At 47.1% G+C, this 24,446-nt stretch overlaps 1 protein-coding gene across 1 annotated transcript in view; it reads left to right on the top strand.

Annotated features, from left to right (window-relative positions):
• ATAD3A (ATPase family AAA domain containing 3A) overlaps positions 1 to 24,446 on the top strand; it is a 49,165-nt gene that overhangs the window by 3,537 nt on the left and 21,182 nt on the right. The window contains exons 3-11 of the mRNA XM_075277630.1: positions 192 to 293; positions 2,022 to 2,081; positions 3,652 to 3,721; positions 4,175 to 4,340; positions 4,421 to 4,490; positions 16,625 to 16,780; positions 17,186 to 17,242; positions 17,927 to 18,052; positions 22,525 to 22,649. Coding sequence (XP_075133731.1) covers positions 192 to 293; positions 2,022 to 2,081; positions 3,652 to 3,721; positions 4,175 to 4,340; positions 4,421 to 4,490; positions 16,625 to 16,780; positions 17,186 to 17,242; positions 17,927 to 18,052; positions 22,525 to 22,649 — 932 coding nt within the window. The remainder of the gene's footprint in view (positions 1 to 191; positions 294 to 2,021; positions 2,082 to 3,651; positions 3,722 to 4,174; positions 4,341 to 4,420; positions 4,491 to 16,624; positions 16,781 to 17,185; positions 17,243 to 17,926; positions 18,053 to 22,524; positions 22,650 to 24,446) is intronic.

Below are 24,446 nucleotides of genomic sequence, written 5' to 3'. Positions count from 1 at the left end.
GGTGTCGCGGACAACAAGATAGCCGACTTGTCTTCCAGTGATGGCCAGCAGAATTTTGAATGCAGCTCTGGAGTTAGCTGTAATTCAGTTATGCAGTAAGATACAGAGATGTGTATAAGAAGTTAGAATCTGTATATAGAACAGTAAGAATATCTCTTAAGTCATATCTAACATTTATACGTCTTTTTAAGGAATACGAAGCCGCCCTAGAACAGCTGAAAAACGAGCAGATCCGCGTGCAAGCTGAGGAGCGCAGGAAAACCTTAAATGAGGAGACAAAGCAAAATCAAGCGGTGAGTTGAGATTGTTGTAATATCCCCCCTGTGATATGTCCAGATCCACAATTTTTACCGGAGTGGGGCAGTATTATATAGGCCTCACGCACACGACCGTGTTTTTCACAGCTAGCATACTGACCCGTTCACTTCTATGGCCCCTACACATGACTGTGTATTTTCTTGCTCTGGTGTATGGGGCTGTGAGCTTGGAGAGATACTCAGGACAGGTCCTATTCCTGCCCGTTTTGCAGATCGTGCTCACTGGCCTTAATGAATGGGGCCGCTGAAGCACAGGTAGCCTACTGATGATATCCTTGTGCCGTTCAATCACAGTCCGGCGACACGGTCACAGTCATGTGCATGTCGCCTTACGTAGCGCAATTCCAGGGGTTGTAAAGTGACTGTTATGCTGTGAGCCAAAAATCTGCTCTTTTGTTATGACTTCACCCACTACTCCTAGCATGTCATACAAGTGGTGCGACCAGTGAGCACCAGGTGTACTAGTAATGGTACTAAATTCGAAGGCCGAGGCCCCACGTTGCAGATACGCAGCTTTCTTTATTACAGTTTTTTAAGTCAAAGCCAAGAATGGCTACAAAAGGAATGGGAACTCTATAAAAAGTTCTTATACTTCTCCCTTCTGCTCAATCCACTCCTGACTTTGGCTCAAAAAACCACAAGAAAATCTGCAACCAAAAAAGCTGCATTTCCGTAATGTGGGACCTCAGCCTAATAGTAGGTTATGTAATGCAGAGTGCCCATCCAGACAAAAGATCCCCCCTTCTTTCCTGAACACCTCCGTCCTCAAGGAGTTTTCCAGGAATTTGATATTGTTGGCCTATCTGCAGTCACCGGTATCAGAGCAGCGAGTGGGCATGTCAGCAGCCCCACCAATCAGATGTCCCTGTTGCCTGTAACAACAAAATTATAAAGTGGGAGATGGCGGAAGCAACGTCTCAATAAAGTCATATCCTTAATTAAAGGGGTTGTCCGGTCAAAAATGGACAACCCTTTTAAAGTTTGAATCAGCTGGAGTTTTTTGGGGGGGATTTCATGATACCATATGTTGATGATCTATCCTTAAGCCATTACCCAACACCTCTCCTATGTATGGGAGCTTTACTACCACCAAGAGATTCCAGTTGTCACTTAGGGGATGCGGTTACCCAATTGTTTTGCGAAGACAACAGTGATTTAGACAAAATGCTGCTGCCTTGAGGGGCCAGTCTATTCTAGGGTTTAAGGTGACTTGCCCAGGCCACAGCTCTATTGGCCAGATAGGAGAGACCCTACAAAGTGAACCTGACTACTTACTCATTGGAGGTCATTTATCAAGACTAGCGTTCTTCATTTCACTCTTAATCCCCTGTTCACCATATTGCAGATGCGCTTCATTTATTAATAAGCACGTCCATTCATAGGAGTGAATGGGAGCGGCTGCGCGCCGGCCGCCGCTTAACCCCTTGCAGTTCGCCCGCTCCCATTCATTCCTATGGGAGCAAGGTATTCCAAACTAGAGTTTGGAATAGTATTCATTCATCTCTAATCCCAAATCAATTTGACAGGTTCTCCTTACTTAATAAATAATACGAATCTACTCCTTGCTGAGTTCTCCTTTAGAGAAGGGATCATGAAGGTAGGAGGTCCCCTTTAAGCAGTGTGAAGTTATAAAATGTAGTTTCCCTTAATTTGGCTCAGTCGCCATTTTGTTAATTTGTGTCACTATCTCTTTATGCCTTATAGAGAGCCCAGTACCAAGACAAACTAGCAAGACAGCGGTACGAGGACCAGTTGCGACAACAGGTAAGTACTATATTCACCACCTCGATGGCCTCATTGTTATTCACGTTCTCACTTTCCTCGTGACTAACCAATATAAAAAGCAGGCGTGTGTATCTGCTCAAATTGAAGGGTGTAGCAAGGCTGCATGTATTTACATGGGTATCGAGGCCATAAGAGAGATGCGGGACAAAAGTCCTGATGCACTAAGGTTAGCTCTGGTATCGAGGGACTCAGACAACACTTCTCACCATGCTCTTCCCTTGAAAAGCGGAATGGTTAACCCACGTCCCTGTCCTCTGGTGTCAGCCGCTGTACTTATTCCGGGTACCAGATTTCTGCACACTAAGGCAAATTTTGACTGTCCCTCCTCATCTTTAACGGACTGAGATTAACCCCCTCTGTCCTACTTTATTAAAGGGATCCTATCATTAAAACACAATTTTTTGTGACTAACACGTAGGAATAGCCTTAAGAAAGTCTATTCTTCTCCTAGCTTTAGATGTCATTTCCACACCGCCGTTCGGTAGAAATCCTAGTTTTCTTCGGTATGCAAATGAGTTCTCTCGCAGCACTGGGGGCGTCCCCAATGCTGTGAGAGAACTCTCCAGCGCCGCCTCCATCTTCTTCAGGAACGGGCTCTTCACGCGTCTTATTCCAATGCAGGAGGTCAAACTTCTAGGCCTCGGGCAGAGCCGACTGCGCATGCCCACAGTCCACAAGAAAATGGCCGCTTACTTACTGTGTAAGCGCCCATTTTTCTTGTGGCCGCTGGTATGCGCAGTTGCATGCACAGACTTTTTTTGTCTTCTCCAAGAGTACCAGCCATAGTCTGTAAACTTCAATGACATATGGTACTCCCTGGCAACAAGTGTTGCGAGAAGATAGGATGCGGAAGATTTAGCTTCTGCTTAGTAGCTGTCAGGCAGCGCTGGCCCGTGCCTGCTTTACCCACCAATGCAGATGGGAATCCATGGCAGTCCCAAGACGTCCTTCTTTTTTCAGAATCCGGCCAAGAGTTTAGGCTCATGCTTCCAAGCTCCTGGTCCTGATGGCGAGAAGAAGAAAGATCACAAGAAATAAAATGGTGGTCTCTAGAAGTTACCTGACACTGGCTAAATATTATCATCCACCATTACTTTCCTCTTATGACCACTAGGGGGCACCGTTGTCTGTTGCAGAGCCCCAGTTACCGCGCGTTTTTTTTGCTGGGAGATGAATTTTTATTAGATTTCGGCTACATCAGCCATCACCTGTAGTTTTGCGATGTGTTTCCTAGCCATGGGGGCAGCACTGGACGCCTTCCTAAGGTTATGTACTGTTGCAACCAATGTTTTATTTCTCAGCACATCTAACATAAAAAGAAAATTTAAAACAGCTTTGCAAAAAAAGCTTCATACAAACCCTCTACCGTTTTCTGTACACGGCTTCTCTGCACATTTGGCTGTCTTTATGGTCGCCGACTACAAATCGACCCCGATCTGTGTTAGCCCCTTCCTCTGTCCACCACAGACAATAGATGGGCAGGGGGGAGGTCGCGTCCTTAGTGTTTTCCCCACGGTTAATATTTTATCTTCTGTTTCTATCTCTAAAGCAAGCGCTGAATGAGGAAAATCTACGCAAACAAGAGGAGTCCGTCCATAAACAGGAGGCAATGCGCAAAGGTATTGGGCCGCACTTTTCCTCTATGCTTCTTTTCAAATACTGGTTCTTGAATGGGACCTAGCTGCAATACCAGTAATAGCCCATGGGCAGGAGAGGCGCTGTTTCTGGGAGGGGGTACCACAGGTTGAGAACCACTAGGCTACGTGTTAAGAGTGACTTCTACTGTATATTTAATATGTAGTGCACCTTATAGGGTATGCATTGTGTCTGGTGTTTGTGGCACAGATGGGTACTACACCAGTATACCCAGTATGACTGCCCCCGTAACCAGTGATGAGCCCTCTGTGTGGTAGGGAAGTTTCTAGTCTGGCGAAAATGCTTAAGCCTAGCCCTTCACCCATCTATGTCTGAAAGTATAGCTGTGATCTCTTAGTATATGAAGCATAGAGATCATCCCTTATTATAAGGCGGCCATGTTTCTAGCTTACATGTGCTTTGTGCTCTCTGTTCAGCCACAATCGAGCATGAGATGGAGTTACGGCACAAGAATGAAATGCTGCGGATAGAGGCAGAAGCGCGGGCCCGGGCCAAGGTGGAGCGGGAAAACGCTGACATCATCAGGGAGCAAATCCGGCTGAAAGCCGCAGAACATCGGCAAACTGTCCTAGAGTCCATCAAGTATGTTATGGGAAAGTGTCCTGGTAAAGGAAGATCTTGTGTTATCTTAATCCACATAATTCATTTACTTCTTCCTGTAGGACGGCAGGGACAGTGTTCGGAGAAGGTTTCCGGGCCTTTGTATCAGACTGGGACAAAGTGACGGCCGCGGTGAGTGTTACAGTACTGTACGGTATAATGTTACTGCCGGATTAAAGTCTCATGTGACCCCCCTCGAATCTCTTCTTAGAAGACTTAGAAGGTTTCTTAAGAAGTCTTAAGATCTCTTTATGATCCACACCTGTCTGTCTGTCCTTCCTCTTAAAGGGTTTGTCCATGACTTTTGGAAACCCTGGAAGAGACCGAGGAACTGATGCCTGGTCCTGCGCACGCCGGTCCCTGTGCTAGCAGAAAGTCCTCGCGCTGTGGCCTCACAGGCGTATTCCATCTATAAGCATTTATTACCCACCTATTCCCCGGATAGGGATGAATATCAAATTGGTGGAGGGCCATTCAAGCAACCATTGGGACCTTCTCTGATCACCAAAATGGCAACCCAGTTGCAATGGCATTGAGAAGTTTGACTTTGTTCAAGATTAACCAGTGAATGTGTCTGGTTAGAATACCCCTTTAATGTAGATTGGCATACATGTGTGGAGTGGCGTTGTGCCGGATTTCGCTTACATCGATACATCTGGATAATTGTTGGCGTTCGCACTGCGATCCTTCTATGGTATCTGTGTACGGTCTTGCCGTTGTAGTCAAGTATTTCCTTTAGGGGTTTTAGGTACATTGAAGACTTGATGTACGTAAACCTCAGGGATCTTGCTGCAATAGATAGCTGCTGATTTTCTTTTCGGGAATGCACACGCAGTTTTGTCTCTCCACCAGAAGATGGGGCCACAGAGTTGGAGATCGGCTCTTATCTGCAGGTAGCAGCTTTCTGCAGTTAGGGATTTGCTGGTAAACATGGCGGATTTCTGTGTTGCTGAGCTGAATGTGTCTGTAGTGCAATGCAGAGCTCTGCTTTCGTGGCGTTACGCCTGGCGCCCTCCCTGCTCTTCTCTATGGACATCATGACTAAACAGTATACGTATATATTTATGTATACCTGCTACTATTTATTTTGTGCTGAAATATTATAGCTTATCTATTATCTCATGCGTCAGAGATGGCTTTTATACACAAGCCCCAATGTGTACACCCAGGGGTTAATTGATCAGTTTTGGTACGTTCCCATCATGGCTGTGGATTTGGAAGGCCGAGCTATTGACTCCAACTCCTCTAAATTTTTTTTATGGTCGGACTCTTGCTCTGACTTCATAAATGGCTGACGGTCATAGTCAGACAGTAGCGGTAAAGATCCTCTAATCTGATTCCTGCACCCTCCTCTCCCCCCTACCCTCCCTCCTACCCCAAAACACACACACACACACACACACACACACACACACACACACACACACACACACACACACTGTACTCAGTCGGAGGCAGCCAGTGCCAGAACTCAGAGTCACACCCCTTGTCTGCTCCTGCCTGAAACCGCCTACCTGACAGTACAGAGCCTAACGCTAGGTTCACACCTGCGTTCTACTCTCCGTTCTATGGTTTCCGTCTTCTGCATGCAAGAAGACAGAAACCACAGACCGGGTCTGGCCGTGAGTGTTTTATGCTCTCCGCCGCGAAACCGTTTTTTTTAATCCGGCCACAGAGTACTGCATGTCCGACTCTGTGTCCAGATTAAAAAACCCGGTTTCGCGGCGGAGAGCATAAAACGCTCACCGCCGCTCACGGCCGGACTGCTTTCTCACCCAATCAATGAATGGGTAAGAGAGAATCCTGCAGGTTTCCGTCTCCTGCTCTGTTTTGTGCAGGAAACGGAAACCTGCATAACGGAGACCGGGCGCAGATGTGAACGAGCCCTAAATAGTATATCGGGCACCAAAACTAACAGAATTGACTGCTCAGGAACGGTGGGGGATAGAGACAAAAGTCCAACTGTGCCAGAATCAGTGGAGTGTCACCTATTAAATGATGTAAAGAGCTGGACTTGTTTGAGGTGGGGAAATGCACGCCTGTTCAAATATGAGTATGTATTAGGCAAACGTCATGAGATTCATCTTACAGGGTTCCGCCATTGATTTTGTTCAGACCAAACACAAAATCATGTCGGTTAGTCGATGACATGTATCAAGGAATTGCTCAGAATGCAACTTCCTAATACGCAAGGAAAGGTTCACCTTAGGTAAGCCATGAAGAGCGGGCTAGATCTGGCCCTAGAGGCTGATATATGATGATATCACACCGCACAGCCACCTAGAGTGCCCTTCTGCCAATATACCGTCATAGCGATTTGTGAGGTTGCTCCTACTTCTTCTTCTCATCAATGTCTTAGTCCCACCTCCTCCCACCCCAAACAATATAAATCTGAGTCCCAAATAAACCTGGACGCTAACCGCTCGGCACTGCCTGTGAAAAGCGAGTTTAATTCCCCGCAGTTCCCCTGCAGCTCATTCTGTTAATGGAGAATCTTCCAAAGCAAAGAGGACGCGAAGTTGGATGTGATGAGCACGTAATTGTCTGTTTCCTAATGCATGCACAGATGTCAGATGCGGGATAAAAGCTCCGCTCCTTCCCGGCCCCCTGCATGAGCTTAAAAAGGAAACGGCTCGACAAAGCAAAATGTAATTCTCGTGCCAGTGATCGAAGTGGAAAGTCTTTTGATGGAAGCGAATGGAGATAATTAGTCGTCGTGATGCCAACGCACAGGTGCTCCCTTTCTATGGGGCATTGGGTGGCGAGGAATAATGGATGGCGGTAATAGCATCAGTTATGTAGGTGCATCACTTAACTTGGCCCCTGTTGACCTTTTAAAGTCTCCTCGCCCGAAAGTACGTCAGGGTGCCCAGGCAACTAGGCAAAGGCAAACTGAATAGGAGGAGCAGCTACTTCCCCTGCACTGGTATACCCCATTGATCTTCATTTTCCCATCATTCCTTCTGCTTGATTACATTTTTACCAAATAAACCATGTAACCTTGAAAGGGTTTCCCATCTTCCTCTCTCATCAGTTTGCTTGCTGTCTCTTCTACTCACTTCCTGTATTCTTCCACAAGCTGGTGAGCGGCTTTGACTGCTTGATGGACAGGACATTGTGAAGTACATCACCAGGGATAGACATTGTCTTTACCATGGGAAATTATTATCATTACTAGAAATCTAATATAAATGGAGATCGAATAATATTCACACTAAATATATATTACATTACACAGGTTTGGAGATAAAAAAAAAAACTTACATGCTGCCAGGACCAAGAGAGGAATTGCAGTTTTTTTCAGCTAGCGGAAAAAAAACAAAAAAAAACGGCATGACCTATCTTCAGGCGGATTCCACCTAGAAGAACCCATTGGGAGGCGTAAAAAACGCATGGCATGGTTTTTACAAAAACAACTTCAAAAACCGCTAGCTTTTTTTCTTTTAAAGAGAAGTTTCCAGGTCCATATAGTGTGCTAGAGCAAAAAAAAAAAACAGTGTCAAAAACCATGTCACGCCAAAAAACGCGTTAATTCCTGAAGATTTATTTCAGAATCCTGTCCAAAAAACGCCTCCCATTGACTTCAATGGGAGCCATTCACAGATTTGTGCCGGTCGTGGAAAAAAGAAGCGACCTGCCCTTTCTGGCCGCGGAATTCACTGCAGCGTCCGCAGCACGACACCTCCCTCCTAACTAGGCCCATTCATTTGGGCCTAATCCGGAGCAGAATACCACGACTGGATGTCGGTACACCGCACCGTATGCACCGCAGCGGCATCCAGTTGTGGCTAGCTGTTTTTTGGACCGGATTCTGAGGCAGCCTCAGCGTCAAAATCCACCCCAAAAAACTCTGTGTGAACCCAGCCTAAGAGAGGAAGGTGGTGGGAAAAAAAAAACATGAAAAACTGAGTGAGAATCCCGATGTAGGTGTATATGGCAGACTGTGTGGTAGTTTCTTCCCGAAACACAATGATGAGTATATGACAATATGACATTGTAAGCCCCTCCCCTTTGCCTATATAACAGGCACTGCAGAGGAGTGTCCCTTGAAGCAGGGCTGAATATTTTGGTCATTTGCCTCCATGTTATAGAAGTCACACTATTGATGGATGTCATTCCTTGTGCGTAGAGCTGCGTACCGGCGACTGTAGACACGACATGATATGACCATATGCAATGATACGTGTTGTGTAGGACGTTGTCATTTGCCTATAAGCCGTGTGTCTCACCCCAGACTGGGCAGGCTAGAGCCAGGGCCGCAGGGACCAGTGAGCCATGGCTAATGAGGAGAATTACTTTACCTGTGGTCTTCCATCACCGCACTAATGAGTCCTAACAAGGTCTGAAAAGTCATTTAGTTTTGCGCGAGGCACAGAAGGGGCCTCATTTAACCTCCATGGTTCCGGAAGATGCCGCAGTGATTCATGGAAACCTCCAAGATGTTTAGAGTGCAGGGTCTGGACGAAATGGTCTGCGGTGATGTGACCTATTAACCATTTCCACACTATCCACAGAGGCAGTGGCTTAGATCAGGGGTCTCCAAGTCGGCCGGGTAGGTGGGCCGCACGTTCAGATTCAGTATAATACAAAATGATTGGTTATCAGGTATTTGTACTCTATAAGAGTACTACATTACTGTAAGGGCTAGTTCACACGGGCATAGAGGGTGCGGATTATGGCGTGTAATCCATGTCATAATCCGCCCCCTCACAATGGTGGTCTGTGTGTACCGCCAGGCTGCTCTTTCTTCAGGCAAATTCTGCAGCTCGTTGAGCCGTGCGTCCGCCTCGCGGCAGCAACCTCCGGGGTCGACCCATTCATTTGAGCCTACTCCGGAGGAGGAAGCCATGACTGTCCGAAGCCGCGACAGTCGTGGCAGGCGGGTTTTGACCCGAGAGTGACACGGCTGCCCCCATCACTCTCGGTGCCAAAATCCTCGCTTCCGCTCAGCGTGTGAACTTACCCTAATAATAGCGCTCCGTTTACCTTACTGAAAACTGCTAGAGTCCCCATAGAAATCTAGTGATTCTGCCCTTATATACAGTCAGATGCTTGCATAGACTTACAAAGTGAGTCTACGCTTATATACTGCGCTTATATACTGCTGCCCCCGTTGCCATACATAGTGGCTCTGCCCTTATATACAGTCTGCTGCCCCCTGTCGCCATACATAGTGCCACTACCCTTATATACAGTCTGCTGCCCCCGTGGCCATACACAGTGGCTCTACTCTTCTATACAGTCTGCTGCCCCTATCGCCATACATAGTGCCTCTCCCCTTATATACAGTCTGCTGCCCCTGTCGCCATACATAGTGCCTCTCCCCTTATATACAGTCTGCTGCCCCTATCGCTATACATAGTGCCTCTACTCCTATATACAGTCTGCTGCCCCTGTCGCCATACATAGTGCCTCTCCCCTTATATACAGTCTGCTGCCCCTGTCGCCATACATAGTGCCTCTCCCCTTATACACAGTCTGCTGCCCCTGTCGCCATACATAGTGCCTCTCCCCTTATACACAGTCTGCTGCCCCTGTCGCCATACATAGTGCCTCTCCCCTTATACACAGTCTGCTGCCCCTATCGCTATACATAGTGCCTCTCCCCTTATATACAGTCTGCTGCCCCTATCGCTATACATAGTGCCTCTACTCCTATATACAGTCTGCTGCCCCTGTCGCCATACATAGTGCCTCTCCCCTTATACACAGTCTGCTGCCCCTGTCGCCATACATAGTGCCTCTCCCCTTATATACAGTCTGCTGCCCCTATCGCTATACATAGTGCCTCTACTCCTATATACAGTCTGCTGCCCCTGTCGCCATACATAGTGCCTCTCCCCTTATATACAGTCTGCTGCCCCTATCGCTATACATAGTGCCTCTACTCCTATATACAGTCTGCTGCCCCTGTCGCCATACACAGTGGCTCTACTCTTCTATACAGTCTGCTGCCCCATTGCCATACATAGTGTCTCTGCCAGTATACACAGTCTTCTGCCCCCATCGCCATACGTAGTGCCTCTACCCTTATACACAGTCTGCTGCCCCCGTCGCCATACATAGTGCCTCTGCCTTTATACACAGTCTGCTGCCCCCGTCGCCATACATAGTGCCTTTGCCCCTATATACAGTCTGCTGCCCCGGTCGCCATACATAGTTGCTCTACTCTTATATACAGTCTGCTGCCCCTGTTGCTATACATAGTGTCTCCACACTTGTATGCAATTTGCTACACCCCTAGCGTTGGTGCCCCATAGACATACATAGGGGCTCTGCTCTTATACAGTCTCCTGCCCCCATGGAAATGGTGACTAACTTTATATACAGTCTGCTATACTCCTAGCGTTACAGTGCCCGATAACCATACATAGTGCCTCTACCCTTATATACAGTCTGCTACACGCCTAGAGTTAGGGCTAGTTCACACAGGGGCAAGGAGGCAGATTTTGACAGCAGATTTTGCCTCAAAATTCGCCTCAATACAATGGTGGTCTATGGAGACCACTAGCGTTCTTTTTTCCACTATCGGCATGTTGCGAGCTGCGGTTTCCACCTGGCGGCAGCAACCTCTGGTATTAGCCCATTCATTTGAGCCGACTCCGGAAGGGGAAGCCGCGAACGCGACGGTCGTGGCAGGCGGGTTTTGACCCAAGAGTGACGTGGCTCCCCGCGTCACTCTTGGTGCCAAAATCCACCCCACCGGCCCCCCGTGTGAACGAGTCCTTAGAGATGGCGACTCTAACCTTATGTACAATCTGCTGCCCCTGTAGACATAACTAGGCCTAACTCCCTGTTCTCTTCAGGGCTTCTGCCTATTGTCAGGCCTGTGCCTGAGCGTTCATGTGGATGACGCGGCTTTGCAACAATTGCGTCTATGCATCACAATGCCACATGACGCTGAGGCCCAATCACAGGCGTCAGTGGTCTCTGACATCAGTTAGAAGCACCAAAGACAACGGGAAGTCGCACCAGAGCCCAGGAGAGGTGAGTAACACATTTTTTTATGGATTGTCACCTCCCCAGGACCTCCAATCCCTGAAGAGACCCCAGACTATAATAGCAGTTTTGGGCCATATTCAGCCTGAACTAAATTGTTGGGCTAACCTTATGAAGTTCGCCTAAAACTGTCATACTTTGAAAGGGGCGTGAACTAAATAATTACCATTAAAAGGATCCTATCCTACAAACACTCTTTTTTCTTAGTAACACGTCAGAGTAGCCTTAAAGAGGACCTTTCACCACTTTTGGGCACATGCAGTGTTATATACTGCTGGAAAGCTGACAGTGCGCTGAATTCAGCGCACTGTCGGCTTTCCCGATCTGTGCCCAGTGTAAAAAGCTTACGGTGCCGGTACCGTAGTGCTCTATGGTCAGAAGGGCGTTTCTGACCATTAGCCAGAGACGTCCTTCTGCCTCGCGGCACCTATCGCGCTGTGCTGTGGAGCGGGGAGGAACGCCCCCTCCCTCTGCTCACACAGCTCGTCCATAGACGAGCATTATCAGGGAGGGAGGGGGCGTTCCTCCCCGGTCTTCGAGCACAGCGTGATAGGCGCTGCTGGGCAGAAGGACGTCTCTGGCTAATGGTCAGAAACGCCCTTCTGACCATAGAGCACTACGGTACCGGCACCGTAAGCTTTTTACACCGGGCACAGATCGGGAAAGCCGACAGTGCGCTGAATTCAGCGCACTGTCAGCTTTCCAGCAGTATATAACACTGCATGTGCCCAAAAGTGGTGAAAGGTCCTCTTTAAGAAAGGCATTGTCTTCTCCGTTCCATAGGAATCCCAGTTCTTGTCGGTATGTAAATGAGTTCTCTCGCAGCACTGGGGGTGGTCCTCAGCACTCAAACAGCACTGGGGGCGTCCCCAATGCTGCCAGAGAACTAATTTGCATACCGACAAGAACCGGGATTCCTACGGAACGGCAGTGCGGAGAAGACAACGAAAGGTAGGAGACGAATAGCCTTTCTTAAGGCTACTCCGACGTGTTACTAAGAAAAAAATGTGTTTGTAGGATAGGATCCCTTTAATCGTAATCGAGGTAACTTGCGATATTGATTTAGCTCGTAATCGCCCAATCCTCATCTGTAATATGGCCCCTGGCCTGGAGCAATACGGACCGTATTCTATTCCCTGCCGTGAGCTGTAATCCTCACAGCCGCGGGGATCTACCGATATACGGCGCAGTGAAGGTTCTGCTATGATCAATACGTAGTCCTTATAAATATTCTATGTCGGCCATTCTGCCCGCTGCTACCATGGTGATGCGAGGATGATATTTATGGGATACAAACACCTAACCAGATCTTTATTCAAATGAGGTTTTCTTAAAAACAGATGGCTTGTACATATCTCACATCGCAAAGTTTTGAAGCCCCCCCGCCCCCATCCAAATTTAATTTCTGCATTTACATATTCGGCATGATATCCTTTTTGTTACACGTCCTCCGTTTATCTGAATCCAGGGGGACGAATTCCCAGCTGCCTGTATTTAGCTTATGGCGCAGTTCACACGGGCAGTCATAAAACTTCCTGTCATTGTTGGTGGGCCGCAGCACTCTCTATGATCGCCGTTTCCCTCACTCCTAGCTCATTACATCCTATAGGGAGATAGGAAGAAGAGTTTGCTCACTTTTTGCCACTATTTTTCTACTAGCCTGTATTGATCCTGATTTACAGTCTGTACAATAGCACAGAGCTGCATTCACCATTCTACCGGCTTCACAGCTGAAATCTTCCGGTATCTGCTTGCAAGCTCAGTCTTTAGTTTGTTCTGGCAATTTGATATGTATTCTTATAGATGGAGTGTCCCAATATCTTGTATTGATCTTGATTTACAGCATACGCAATAGTACAGGGCTGCATTCATCATTCTGCGAGCTTCACAGCTGAAATCTCCAGCTTTTGTTTTCAAGCTCAGTCTTTAGATTGCTTTGGTGAATTGATCTGTATTTTTATAGATGCTGTATTGATCCTAATTTACAGCATGTATAATTGCTCAGAGCTTCATTCAGCATTCTGGTGGCTTCACAGCTGAAATCTCTGTGTTGGCTTGCAATCTCAGGCTTTTTTAGGTCATTCTGGTGATTTAATCTCTGTTTATAGATAGATGGTGGGCCATGATATTCTATATTGATCCTAAATTACAGCATCTATAATAGCACAGTGCTGCATTCACCCTTCTGGTGGCTTCACAGCTGAAATCTCTGTGTCGACTTGCAAGCTCAGCCTTTTTAGATCATTCTGGTGATTTAATCTCTATGTTTATATAGATAGATGGTGAGCCCTGATATTCTGTATTGATCCTAAATTATAGCATATGCAGTACAGTGCTGCATTCATCATTCTGCTGGCTTCACAGCTGAAATCTTCCAGGTTTTGTTTTCATGCTCAGTATTTAGATTGCTCTGGGTTTTTTTTTAATCTGTATGTTTATAGATAGATGTGAACCCTGATATTCTGTAGTGATCCTGATTTACAGCGTGTGCAGTAGCACAGAGCTGCATTCACTAGTCTGCTGGCTTCACAGCTGAAATCTCACAGGTTTTGGTTTCATGCTCAGTATTTAGACTGCTCTGTTTTTTTATCTGTATGTTATAGCTAGATGTGAACCCTGATATTCTGTATTGATCCTGATTTACAGAGTGTATAATAGCGCAGAGCTTCATTCACCATTCTGGTGGCCTCACAGCTGAAATCTCCTAGTGTCAACAAGCAAACTTGGTCTCTGCATCATTCTGGTGATTTGATCTCTATCTTTATAGATAGATGGTGTACCCTGATATTCTGTATTGATCCTGAATTACAGCATGTATAATAGCACACGCTTATTCCATTCTGCTGGCTTCACAGCTGAAATCTCCTAGTTTCTACCTGCAATTTCAGTCTTTAGATTGTTCTGGTGATGTGATCTATGTCTTTAACATTGCCTCTTGATTTCTTGCGAAGATCAAGCTGCAAGTGGGCAGTAGAAGCGACTGCTGTGTGAATTCCCCGGTGACATCAGAGTCTGTTGTCTCTTCTGCGGTTTAGGCTTCCTCCGTTGCTGACCCAAGTTGGTCTCCTCTCCTTGGACTGTGAATTTACTATTGCAGAATGTGCTGTCACCCAGGTGTCTGGTGCCGCTTGTGACCTCTCGTCATGCCAGCGGCTGGTGATTTACTCTGCTCCCCTGGGAATATTGCAGTTTATCTGCTATGCTATGCATCCGTTCTCCTGGCTGCTGTGACACTTCCCTAATAGGAGCTGTCACATTCCCCCTCGTGCCTGATATTTCCTGGTGAGTGCAGGATGATTGCCGCTTGCCAAGCAGAGATGGCGAGCTTCTGTCACGGGGAAAGTAGCCCATTTGTCTTCTGTCTTTGCAGAAAAATAAAGGCATGATCTAAATTTAATCTCATAACATTAGCCGTTCCCCGGTCTCCGTGCTGCGGCGGGTCTGTGTGATCTTCCTGCAGGCGTGCAATAATCTGTTCTTGCCATACTGCTTTGGCACCTGAATTGTAACGCCCTACATGACATCACCTAGGCTGCCATAAATTATAGAACGCTCTGTATTTTCTTATGTAGACCTTTTACCTCTGCTTGTATTCTCAATGAAGCAATAAAACTAGAGCATCTATTCTTAAAACTCTGTGTTGCATCGTTCCTCTGTTGTTCCTCCTGGAAACAAACAAATACAATGTGATTTCCCCTTGTCATTGTGCCTCATCTCTATGCAATAAGTTCTGACCTTCGAATCTGTATAGGGAATGGGAACACCCAGTTATGGTTTAGATCTGGTAGAGATCTGCCTTAAGAGACCTGATTTATTTTTTCAATGGACCTTATGCACCTTGCAGACATACGAGGGGGGACCCAAAGGTTTCCAGAATGAGGCTGCAGCGCGCGCGGTTTTCGTAGTACGCGATTCTGCAGCTAGTTATTTGTTCAACCACGCCTTCTCAGTCAGTGTGCCAAGCGGCGTTGATGCGGAAGGTTTCGTCTACCCGCAGTGAATTTTCTTGCAAGAGCTGTTTTTGTCCAGCCTTCGTTTTTCTTCATGGCGCGCGGCTGTGACGTTTTGCTTTCTGCTCGGATAAAAAGCATCGGAAACCGTTCAAATGTTGAAGACCGCTTACAAGGATGACGCTATGCGTCAAGCTCAAGTTTACTCGTGGTTCACCCGCTTTAAAAATGGTGAAATGTCAATTGATGATCAACCGCGTTCTGGACGTCCGTCAATTTCCCGAACGGACGAAAGTGTCCAAAAAATCAACGAGCTCGTGCGTGAAGATCGACGACGAACCATTGAGGAACTCGAAGAGTTGTCTGGAGTTAGTTGGAGCTCGATTCAGCGCATTTTATCGGAGGATTTGGGCATGTCACGGGTCGCTGCAAAGTTTGTGCCGCGGCTCTTGACTGATCAACAGAAAGAGCGTTGCATCGAAACATGCCGTGCCATGAAAGAACATGCCGAAACCGACCCAGAATTTTTTTCTAAAATTATTAGGGGAGATGAGTCTTGGTGCTATGCTTACGACCCAGAAACCAAACAACAATCAAGCCACTGGAAGACGCCATCCTCGCCCCGCGCCAAAAAGGCTCGTCAAGTGAAGTCCAATGGTCATTTTTTTTTTTTTTTTTGATGCAAAAGGGATTGTGCACTCGGAATTTGTTCCAACATGTCTGACCGTCAACCAAGTTTCCTACTTGGGGGTTCTCAAGAGGTTGCGTAACAGTGTGCGGCGAAAAAGGCCCGAAATGTGGCAGTCTGGTGATTGGTTTTTCCACCACGACAATGCCCCAGCCCACACCGCCATCTCAGTGACCACTTTCATGGCAAGAAACGGCATGGCTGTCTTTCCCCACCCACCCTATTCACCCGATACGGCTCTCAGTGACTTATTTTTATTCCCACGAATGAAGAGGAACCTCAAGGGGAAGCGTTTCGCCGACGTGGAGGAGGTGAAGAGGAAAACGACGGAGGCGCTTGCACACATCAAAGTCGATGAGTTTAAAAAATGTTTTGAACAATGGCAGACGAGATTTGACAAGTATGTTGCCGCTAAAGGAGAGGACTTTGAAGGAATTTTGTACAAAAAAAAATAAATTCAAGCTTCAAAAACAACTTTTCTGGAAACTTTTGGGTACCCCCTTGCGTACCCAGGTGGGTGTCATGCAGAAATCATGTAGTCCTGCACATGCTGTGTACATTCATATGTGTATTGTATGTTGAAATGTATATATCAGCTGCATACCTGACCCGTCTCTTCCATCCTACAGGCTGCTGGGTTGACGCTTCTTGCATTAGGTGTTTATTCTGCCAAGAACGCAACGGGTGTAGCCGGCCGTTACATCGAGGCACGCCTTGGAAAGCCTTCATTGGTTAGAGACACATCCCGGATTACAGTAATGGAGGCTGTCAAGCATCCAGTGAAGGTAAGGGGGTTAAAGGGATGTTGTGTCAGGGGTTGAAATAACAATCCTGAGTGGCCCTTATGGAGAGGTCAGCTGTATCTGCCCTGTTCTGTAGACAATTCATGTATACAGGGGGAAAATCCCTTTATTAGGATTCCATTTTCTCATTGGGTTGTATGATATGAGAAAAAGTAAGGCCTACTCAAAGCTCTCAGGATCTGATCCCATTCTCGTCGCTAAATGTACAACATCAACGGTTTAAAGGGGAAGTCCAATAAAAATGGATTTTCTGACGTGATGAGTTCCATAGTTGGCGACCACCCCCTATTCTCTGAACCTATGGGCTCTATTGAACTTTTTTTAAAATAATAAATCTATTTAGCATATCGATAAAATACAATATTCTTATGTTTTATTTATAAATAGGTCACAAAACGTGTCTTCAGCAAAGCCCAGGATGCCTTGGAAGGAGTTGTGCTTAGTGTAAGTATATGCGGTATATTGAGCAGCAGGTGCCATGCTTAGCGATAATACGTTATAGTATAAGACCGTAGTAGGACATCTAGTCAGTGGGCCGGGGCTCCTGTATGTGTTAGATGGAGTTTACCGGGTCCTATCAGCTGCTGCCCCCATTGAAATGAATGAGAGGAAGATTTCAAGTAGAATTTGAGATTCCGCCCCAAATTCCGTCTTAATCTGACATTATAGGATAGCTTCACCATCTACAGTATCTTCCTTATCTATCATCTATGATCATCCTTCAGAGCTGCATTTAGAATTCAGCCAACTTCCTCCCTGAGCTCCTAGCACGTCCTGCCGTCTCAGTGTCTGGTTGTGTTCACCATTGGAAACTACTACCCCAGCCCCGATGTCGCTAATAATGGCCCCTTATTCTTGTTCCCCTGATCAGACACTCATGTCTTACCCAATGACCGGTGAAGTCATCCTCGTTTAATGTCCTAAACAGATTAATTGGCCGAGCGAGCCCTTCCCTCCCTCCAACAAGCCCGTCTGCCATAAAACACCCCGGCGTTTATCTTTTGAAGTGGTCGGTGACTACTATTGATTGAACCATAAAGATAGGCACCGTCCCCTTTGTCATGTAATGCTTCCACTTCTATGGGTGGCATCTCTGGGTGTGGAATGATCTATTTCTCTGTGTTGCAGCCAAAACTGGAGGAACGTGTAAGAGATATTGCAATTGCTACGAGGAACACGAAACAGAACAAAGGTCTCTACAGGAATATTTTAATGTACGGTCCTCCGGGGACAGGGAAGACTCTCTTTGCCAAGGTAAAGCCCATTATATTAAATTAGGAATTCAAGGCCTGCTTGGACGGTAGTAAAATTGTACAGTTGTGCAGGCAACTATTATGGTCAATGAAAGACGTTGTTTGGGATTAGAAAAACATGGCGACTTTTTTGCAAAAATAGTGGTATTGCAGATCAGCCCATTCACTTGCATGGAGATAAGCGTCAAACCCAGATGCAACCCATAGACCATGGTGCTCATATTTTTGGAAGGAATAAGCCATGTTTTTCTCCATTGTTCAGAACACTTATGGATGTTGTGCATTTTTGCCTCTGACGGAAAATACTTGTATCAGTACCAGTATACGATATTTGAGAAAGCTCGTCAAAAATCTGCATGTGGTTAGCAGTAGAGTCTTACAGCGCTCAAGTCCTAGTTTCCGATTCTGCCATGGACCAAATCTGCATGGACTTTATATGTTCTCCCCATGTTTGTGTGTGTTTTCTCCAGGTACTCAGGGTTTCCGCCAGGTACTCAGGTTTCCCCAGGTACTAGGGTTTCCCCCAGGTACTCGGGGTTTCCTCCAGGTACTCGGGGTTTCCTCCAGGTACTCAGGTTTCCCCCAGGTACTCGGGGTTTTCCCCAGGTACTCGGGGTTTCCTCCAGGTACTCGGGGTTTCCTCCAGGTACTCGGGGTTTCCTCCAGGTACTCGGGGTTTCCCCAGGTACTCGGGGTTTCCTCCAGTTACTCGGGGTTTCCTCCAGGTACTCGGGGTTTCCTCCAGGTACTCAGGGTTTCCCCCAGGTACTCAGGTTTCCCCAGGTACTAGGGTTTCCCCCAGGTACTCGGGGTTTTCTCCAGGTACTCGGGGTTTCCTCCAGGTACTCGGGGTTTCCTCCAGGTACTCGGGGTTTCCTCCAGGTACTCAGGTTTCCCCCAGGTACTCGGGGTTTCCCCCAGGTACTCGGGGTTTCCTCCAGGTACTCGGGGTTTCCCCAGGTACTCGGGGTTTCCTCCAGGTACTCGGGGTTTCCCCCAGGTACTCGGGTTTCCCCCAGGTACTCGGGGTTTCCCCCAGGTACTCGGGGTTTCCCCCAGGTACTCGGGGTTTCCTCCAGGTACTCGGGGTTTCCTCCAGGTACTCAGGTTTCCCCCAGGTACTCGGGGTTTCCCCCAGGTACTCGGGGTTTCCTCCAGGTACTCGGGGTTTCCTCCAGTTACTCGGGGTTTCCCCAGGTACTCGGGGTTTCCCCAGGTACTCAGGGTTTCCCCCAGGAACTCGGGTTTCCCCCAGGAACTCGGGTTTCCCCCTGGAACTCGGGTTTCCCCCAGGAACTCGGGTTTCCTCCAGGTACTCGGGGTTTCCTCCAGGTACTCGGGGTTTCCCCCAGGTACTCGGGGTTTCCTCCAGGTACTCGGGGTTTCCTCCAGGTACTCGGGGTTTCCTCCAGGTACTCGGGGTTTCCTCCAGGAACTCAGGGTTTCCCCCAGCTACTCGGGTTTCCTCCAGGTACTTGGTTTCTTCCCACACTCCAGACCTACTGATAGCGCTCACAATCTAAGTTCCCTATGTGGGAAGTCTAAGGAAAGGAGCCAGGATGTCTCTACCATACGTCACCTGTGACACCCCCATACGTCACCTGTGACACCCCGTGTCCCTTCCTTAGGCTGCTGGTTGGCCTCAGCGGTCACGCGCAGCACAAACAAGACCCAGTAGCGCCCCTCAGTGAGAGGCACCAGGTTTGTTTTTTTTATTTCCCACCTTTCCGAACCTCCTTGTGGGAAAACTGTATATATCCTGGACAACCCCTTTATTCCTGCATTAAGCTTTCAGTCCAAGCCTCTGCTGCAGAAGTCGTCTCCATTTATTTGCGATCTGAATAGGACTCTGCTGGTTCCTCCTTGTCTTGCACGTGTAGCGAGGTGACCATCACTTTGCTGTTAGCACTGACTACCGCATTACAGCGGAGCCGAGAAGCTGTGGCGGTGCTCGGCATGTTCTTAGGTGGCACGGTTGCTAAGCAACAGAGTCTGAGCACAAGAGAGGAATCTAAATTGGTAAAAAAAAAAAAAAAAAAAAACTAATAAAATTATATCCCTATTTTATGGTGATGCTGGCTGAAGTAGGGGGTTACCGAAGACCCGAAAAAGACCCTAACCCAGAGTTAGTGGACTTTGACGGTCAGTCTATTGAGGGACTACATGTCCCAGCATGCCCACTTGCTGAGCTTTTTTTTAGAATTCCCATAAAAGTAAATGGAGCATGATGGGAGTTGTAAAATGCAACATCCCTTGACCGTGTCGCCCAGTCTGAACGTTTAATAAGTATATTACCAACATTGGGTACAGTCGCTGTATCCAAGCCCTTCATCTGACTAAGAAGGAAGAATAAAGCAGAGATGTAGACGAGAGACTGGCTCCCTGTATAACTAATCCAGTCCGTGGGGTGCCATGTGGTTGTCCACTCTCATGTCCGTGTGTATTGGGGAGAAGTGAAGATCATAAGAAAACAAGTTATATGCTCCCCTACAGAGCGTTATATGCTCCCCTACAGAGGATTATATGCTCCCCTACAGAGGATTATATGCTCCCCTACAGAGCGTTATATGCTCTCCTACAGAGGATTATATGCTCCCCTACAGAGCGTTATATGCTCTCCTACAGAGGATTATATGCTCCCCTACAGAGTGTTATATGCTCCCATACAAATCAAATCAAAAAAAGCTTTATTGGCACGTCCGAATAGATATTTGGCATTGCCAAAGCTAGTAAAGTGTGTGTGGGGGGGGGGGGGAGTTGGACTCGGGTGGGTGAGTGGTGGGGGTGGGTGGTTTGGGGTATAACAGTTCATGGAGTTTCCTCTTAGTTGGTGACCGCTATATGGGGAGGTGGGGGTGGGGTGGGGCGGGTGTATTGGGATGAATATAACAGTCCGTGGAGTCTCATCTTCCTCTTGTTTGGTGACAGCTGGACACGTATTGGGCAGCGATCTCCACAGTGGCCTCTTCTTCTCCCAGTAGGATGTAGAGTTTCCTCTTCTCGTTTGCAGATATGAAGTCTGGGATGTGGGAAGAGAGTCTTTGGTAGTAGACGGCCCTCACAGCTGAGTATTTGGTGCAGTGTAGCAGGAAGTGGGTCTCGTCTTCTAGGGCCCCCTGGTCACAGTGCTGGCACAGTCTCTTCTCCCGTGGCTTGTACGTCTGCCTGTATCGCCCTGTCTCTATCTCTAGGTTGTGGGCGCTCAGTCTGTACAGAGCATTATATGCTCCCCTTCAGAGCACAGTATTTTCTGGAAGTACAGGAGGTCAAGTCCACTTTTGTAGTGTAAATGACTGTAAAATGTACACCAGCAAGGAGATTTTTCATAGATTTTCCTCAGCACAGGTACACTGGGAGGATATCCCTGACTTGTGATATCCTAAATTAATGGGGTTATCCCATGAAATGATATCGGGAAGACCTTTCGCCCCATATTTCTGACCAAAGCGAGGCCATATATGGGGGCGTGACTGGTGCTGGACAGTGCCACCATTTACTTTAAAGGGGGCGCCAGCGATAGCACTATAGCTGAGTGTTATATAGACCGCTGTCTCTTGCACTGCAATTGAAGTGAATAGGAACACCTGTAATACCCACATTCAGCCTGGCCTGCAGTGGAAGAGAACCCCTTTAACTGCATCCTCTGCTGGTGCAGGAGTCCTAAAACCTGGCGTACAATATGACCATTCACCTGTGTGCATTGGAATAGCAGAGAGGAGATGAATGCTCCAGAGGGGAGCAAATAACTTCACAATAAAGTTGTCAGTAGAGGGTTGACAATTATGTATGTTTGCTGGGCTACATACAATGACGCTAGGTTGTAAGGCCTACCCTTCTGACAGTGGAGGGATATTGGTACCAAAACTGACAGCACCGACATCTCCAGCCAGCAGTGTGCTGAATTCAGTCCGGTTTATATAATACCGCCGATCTGCGGGAACATAAAAGGTCCTCTTTTAAGTGTCAAACTGAAACAATGAGGTTATAAAGTAATCAGATTATAAGTGAGTGAGATGTAATGGTGTGGACAGCGAGGAGTTAAGCAGACACCCCGTGTTGTTTTTGGCAGCCTGCTCCGCCGTCCCCTGTGTGTGTGTAATCCAGAAGCTGCCGCTATTGATTTGTGGGCTGACAGTGCTGAGCCATGTTTAAGCCCAATGTTGGTCGTCTCCCTAATTGAGAGATGGGCTATATTTATGTGACACGCACACACAGCACATTACATTGATGGGATTAATAGCCCCCCTCCCCTTTCCCAAAAGAAAAGATCTATGAGATCGCTCCCTTGTGTGCATTACAGTATGTTTAACAAGATCATTGATGGAGGCAGCCATGACAAATGAATGGCTTTCAAGATCAAAAACCTCTTTATAAGTCGCAGGACTATGCGGGATATATATGGTGTACTTGTCTCGCTACCTTGTGCTGGTCGGAGGGGCTTTGAGTTCACCCTTTGCTTTCTTTTCTCTTTAGAAACTAGCCACGCATTCCGGCATGGATTACGCCATCATGACCGGTGGTGATGTCGCCCCCATGGGGCGTGATGGAGTTACTGCAATGCATAAAGTATTTGACTGGGCAAACACCAGCAAGAGAGGGTGAGTGATCGATAATATATCCAAGATATAAATATTAGCTTTAAATAAAGTACTTTTCCATTTTTACCACTAATTCCAGCACAGTTGGAATTTTTTCTCTAGCTCCCACCGTTCCTGAGCAATCAGTGCTGTTATTTTCAGCTCCCTATATGCTAATTAGCCTCACAACTGTCAGGTGGGCGGTCCTTGGCAGGAACAGATAGTCTAGGACAGCCCACTTGACAGTACTGAGGCTACTTAACATATTGCGTGCAGAAAATAACAGCACTGATTGCTCAGGAATGGTGTGGGCTAGAGAAGAATTACAACGGTGTCAAAATCAGTGGCACAGCACCGATTAAAGGATGCAAAGAGTTGGTGAAAGGTTTTCTTTAAAGTGGTTTACAGAATAGGCATCCTCTCCAAACGACAGTCATTTATTCTAATATGCTGGCAGGGGGTGCCTAACAGTATAACCTGTACACTCAACTAGACATACACATTAGCCGGCACATTATCCTCACCAGTAGCGTAACTAGAAATGGCGGGGCCCCGTGGGGAACTTATGACTTATGGCAGGATCTGTTTGTGGTCCAACAGGTGTCTCAGGGGTGACTATGAAAGCATCTATGTCTGCTGGGTCTGCGTCTGTAATGGCATAGTCCACCACGCTGTTGCCCACGTGGGAGTTTAGTGTGAAGCACCCTTGATAGTTCCCTCTGGTACGCCCATTCATTATGTACAGTCCCAGACTCCAGCACAGGTTTAGAAGCTGTCTCCCGCTCTTGTGGACGACTCTGTCATAGCTATTTCTTCATAGTTGGTAGACCTCACCTCTCAGGATGTGCGGGTTTCCATCACAGAACAGGTAGACTTTTGTCTGTGCCCGTCCTGGCGTTTAGGTCAACACTCGGCTTTGGGACTGGAACTGGGCGGCTTCCCTTTGTACAGTATATATATATATATATATATATATATATATATATATATATATATATATATAAATAATGTATTAGCAGGAGGACCCGGCTTCGCGCGGGTATATAAAATTTTTTGTTTGTGTAGTGGCCCCATAACAATTGTCCAGTTCTGCACTGGTGTATTTTGTATATTGTTTTTGTGTGTGTCCATAAGCGCGTATCTAATCCTCCAGCATGTGGTATTGTGTGAAGACGTGCGTATTTAATCCTCTGGCTTGTGGTACTTTGTGCAGATGCGCGTATCTAATCCTCTGGCCGGCGTGTGGTACAGTGTGAAGACCTGCATATCTAGTCCTCTGGTGTGTGATACGATGTGCTGACTTGTGTATCTAATCCTCTGGCGTGTAGAACTGTGTGCAGACGCGTATATCTAATCCTGTGCCGTGTGATACTGTGTGCTGACCTGTGTATCTAATCCTCCAGTGTGTGGTACTTTGTGTAGACTCATGTATATAATCCTCTGGCATGTGGAACCGTGTGCAGATGCACGTATCTAATCTTTTGGCGTGTGGTACTTTGTGCAGACATGTGTATCTAATCCTCTGGCATGTGATACTGTGTGCTGACCTGTGTATCTAATCCTCCGATGCGTGTATCTGAGTTTGGATATCAGTGTTGGATTGTACATGTGGAGTGACTGTGTGTATTGCAGTTGGAATATGAGTGAAAGACTTGCAGGTTTGTTTTGGCTAATGGGGGGTCAGGGTTTTGGGAAAGCTGTATCTCCAGAACGGTAGGTCCGAGCGAGTTAGGGCCTTGTCTAAAACCTTCCTGGAAACCTGAAGTATCTGTGTACCAAATGTGGTGAAAATTGGTCTAGCTGTTTGGTCGCGCATAA

Source organism: Leptodactylus fuscus, chromosome 6 (genome assembly GCF_031893055.1).
Source record: "Leptodactylus fuscus isolate aLepFus1 chromosome 6, aLepFus1.hap2, whole genome shotgun sequence".
NCBI lineage: Eukaryota > Metazoa > Chordata > Amphibia > Anura > Leptodactylidae > Leptodactylus > Leptodactylus fuscus.
Note: the sequence above shows the minus strand (reverse complement) of the source record. Positions and strands in the feature narration are given on the sequence as shown.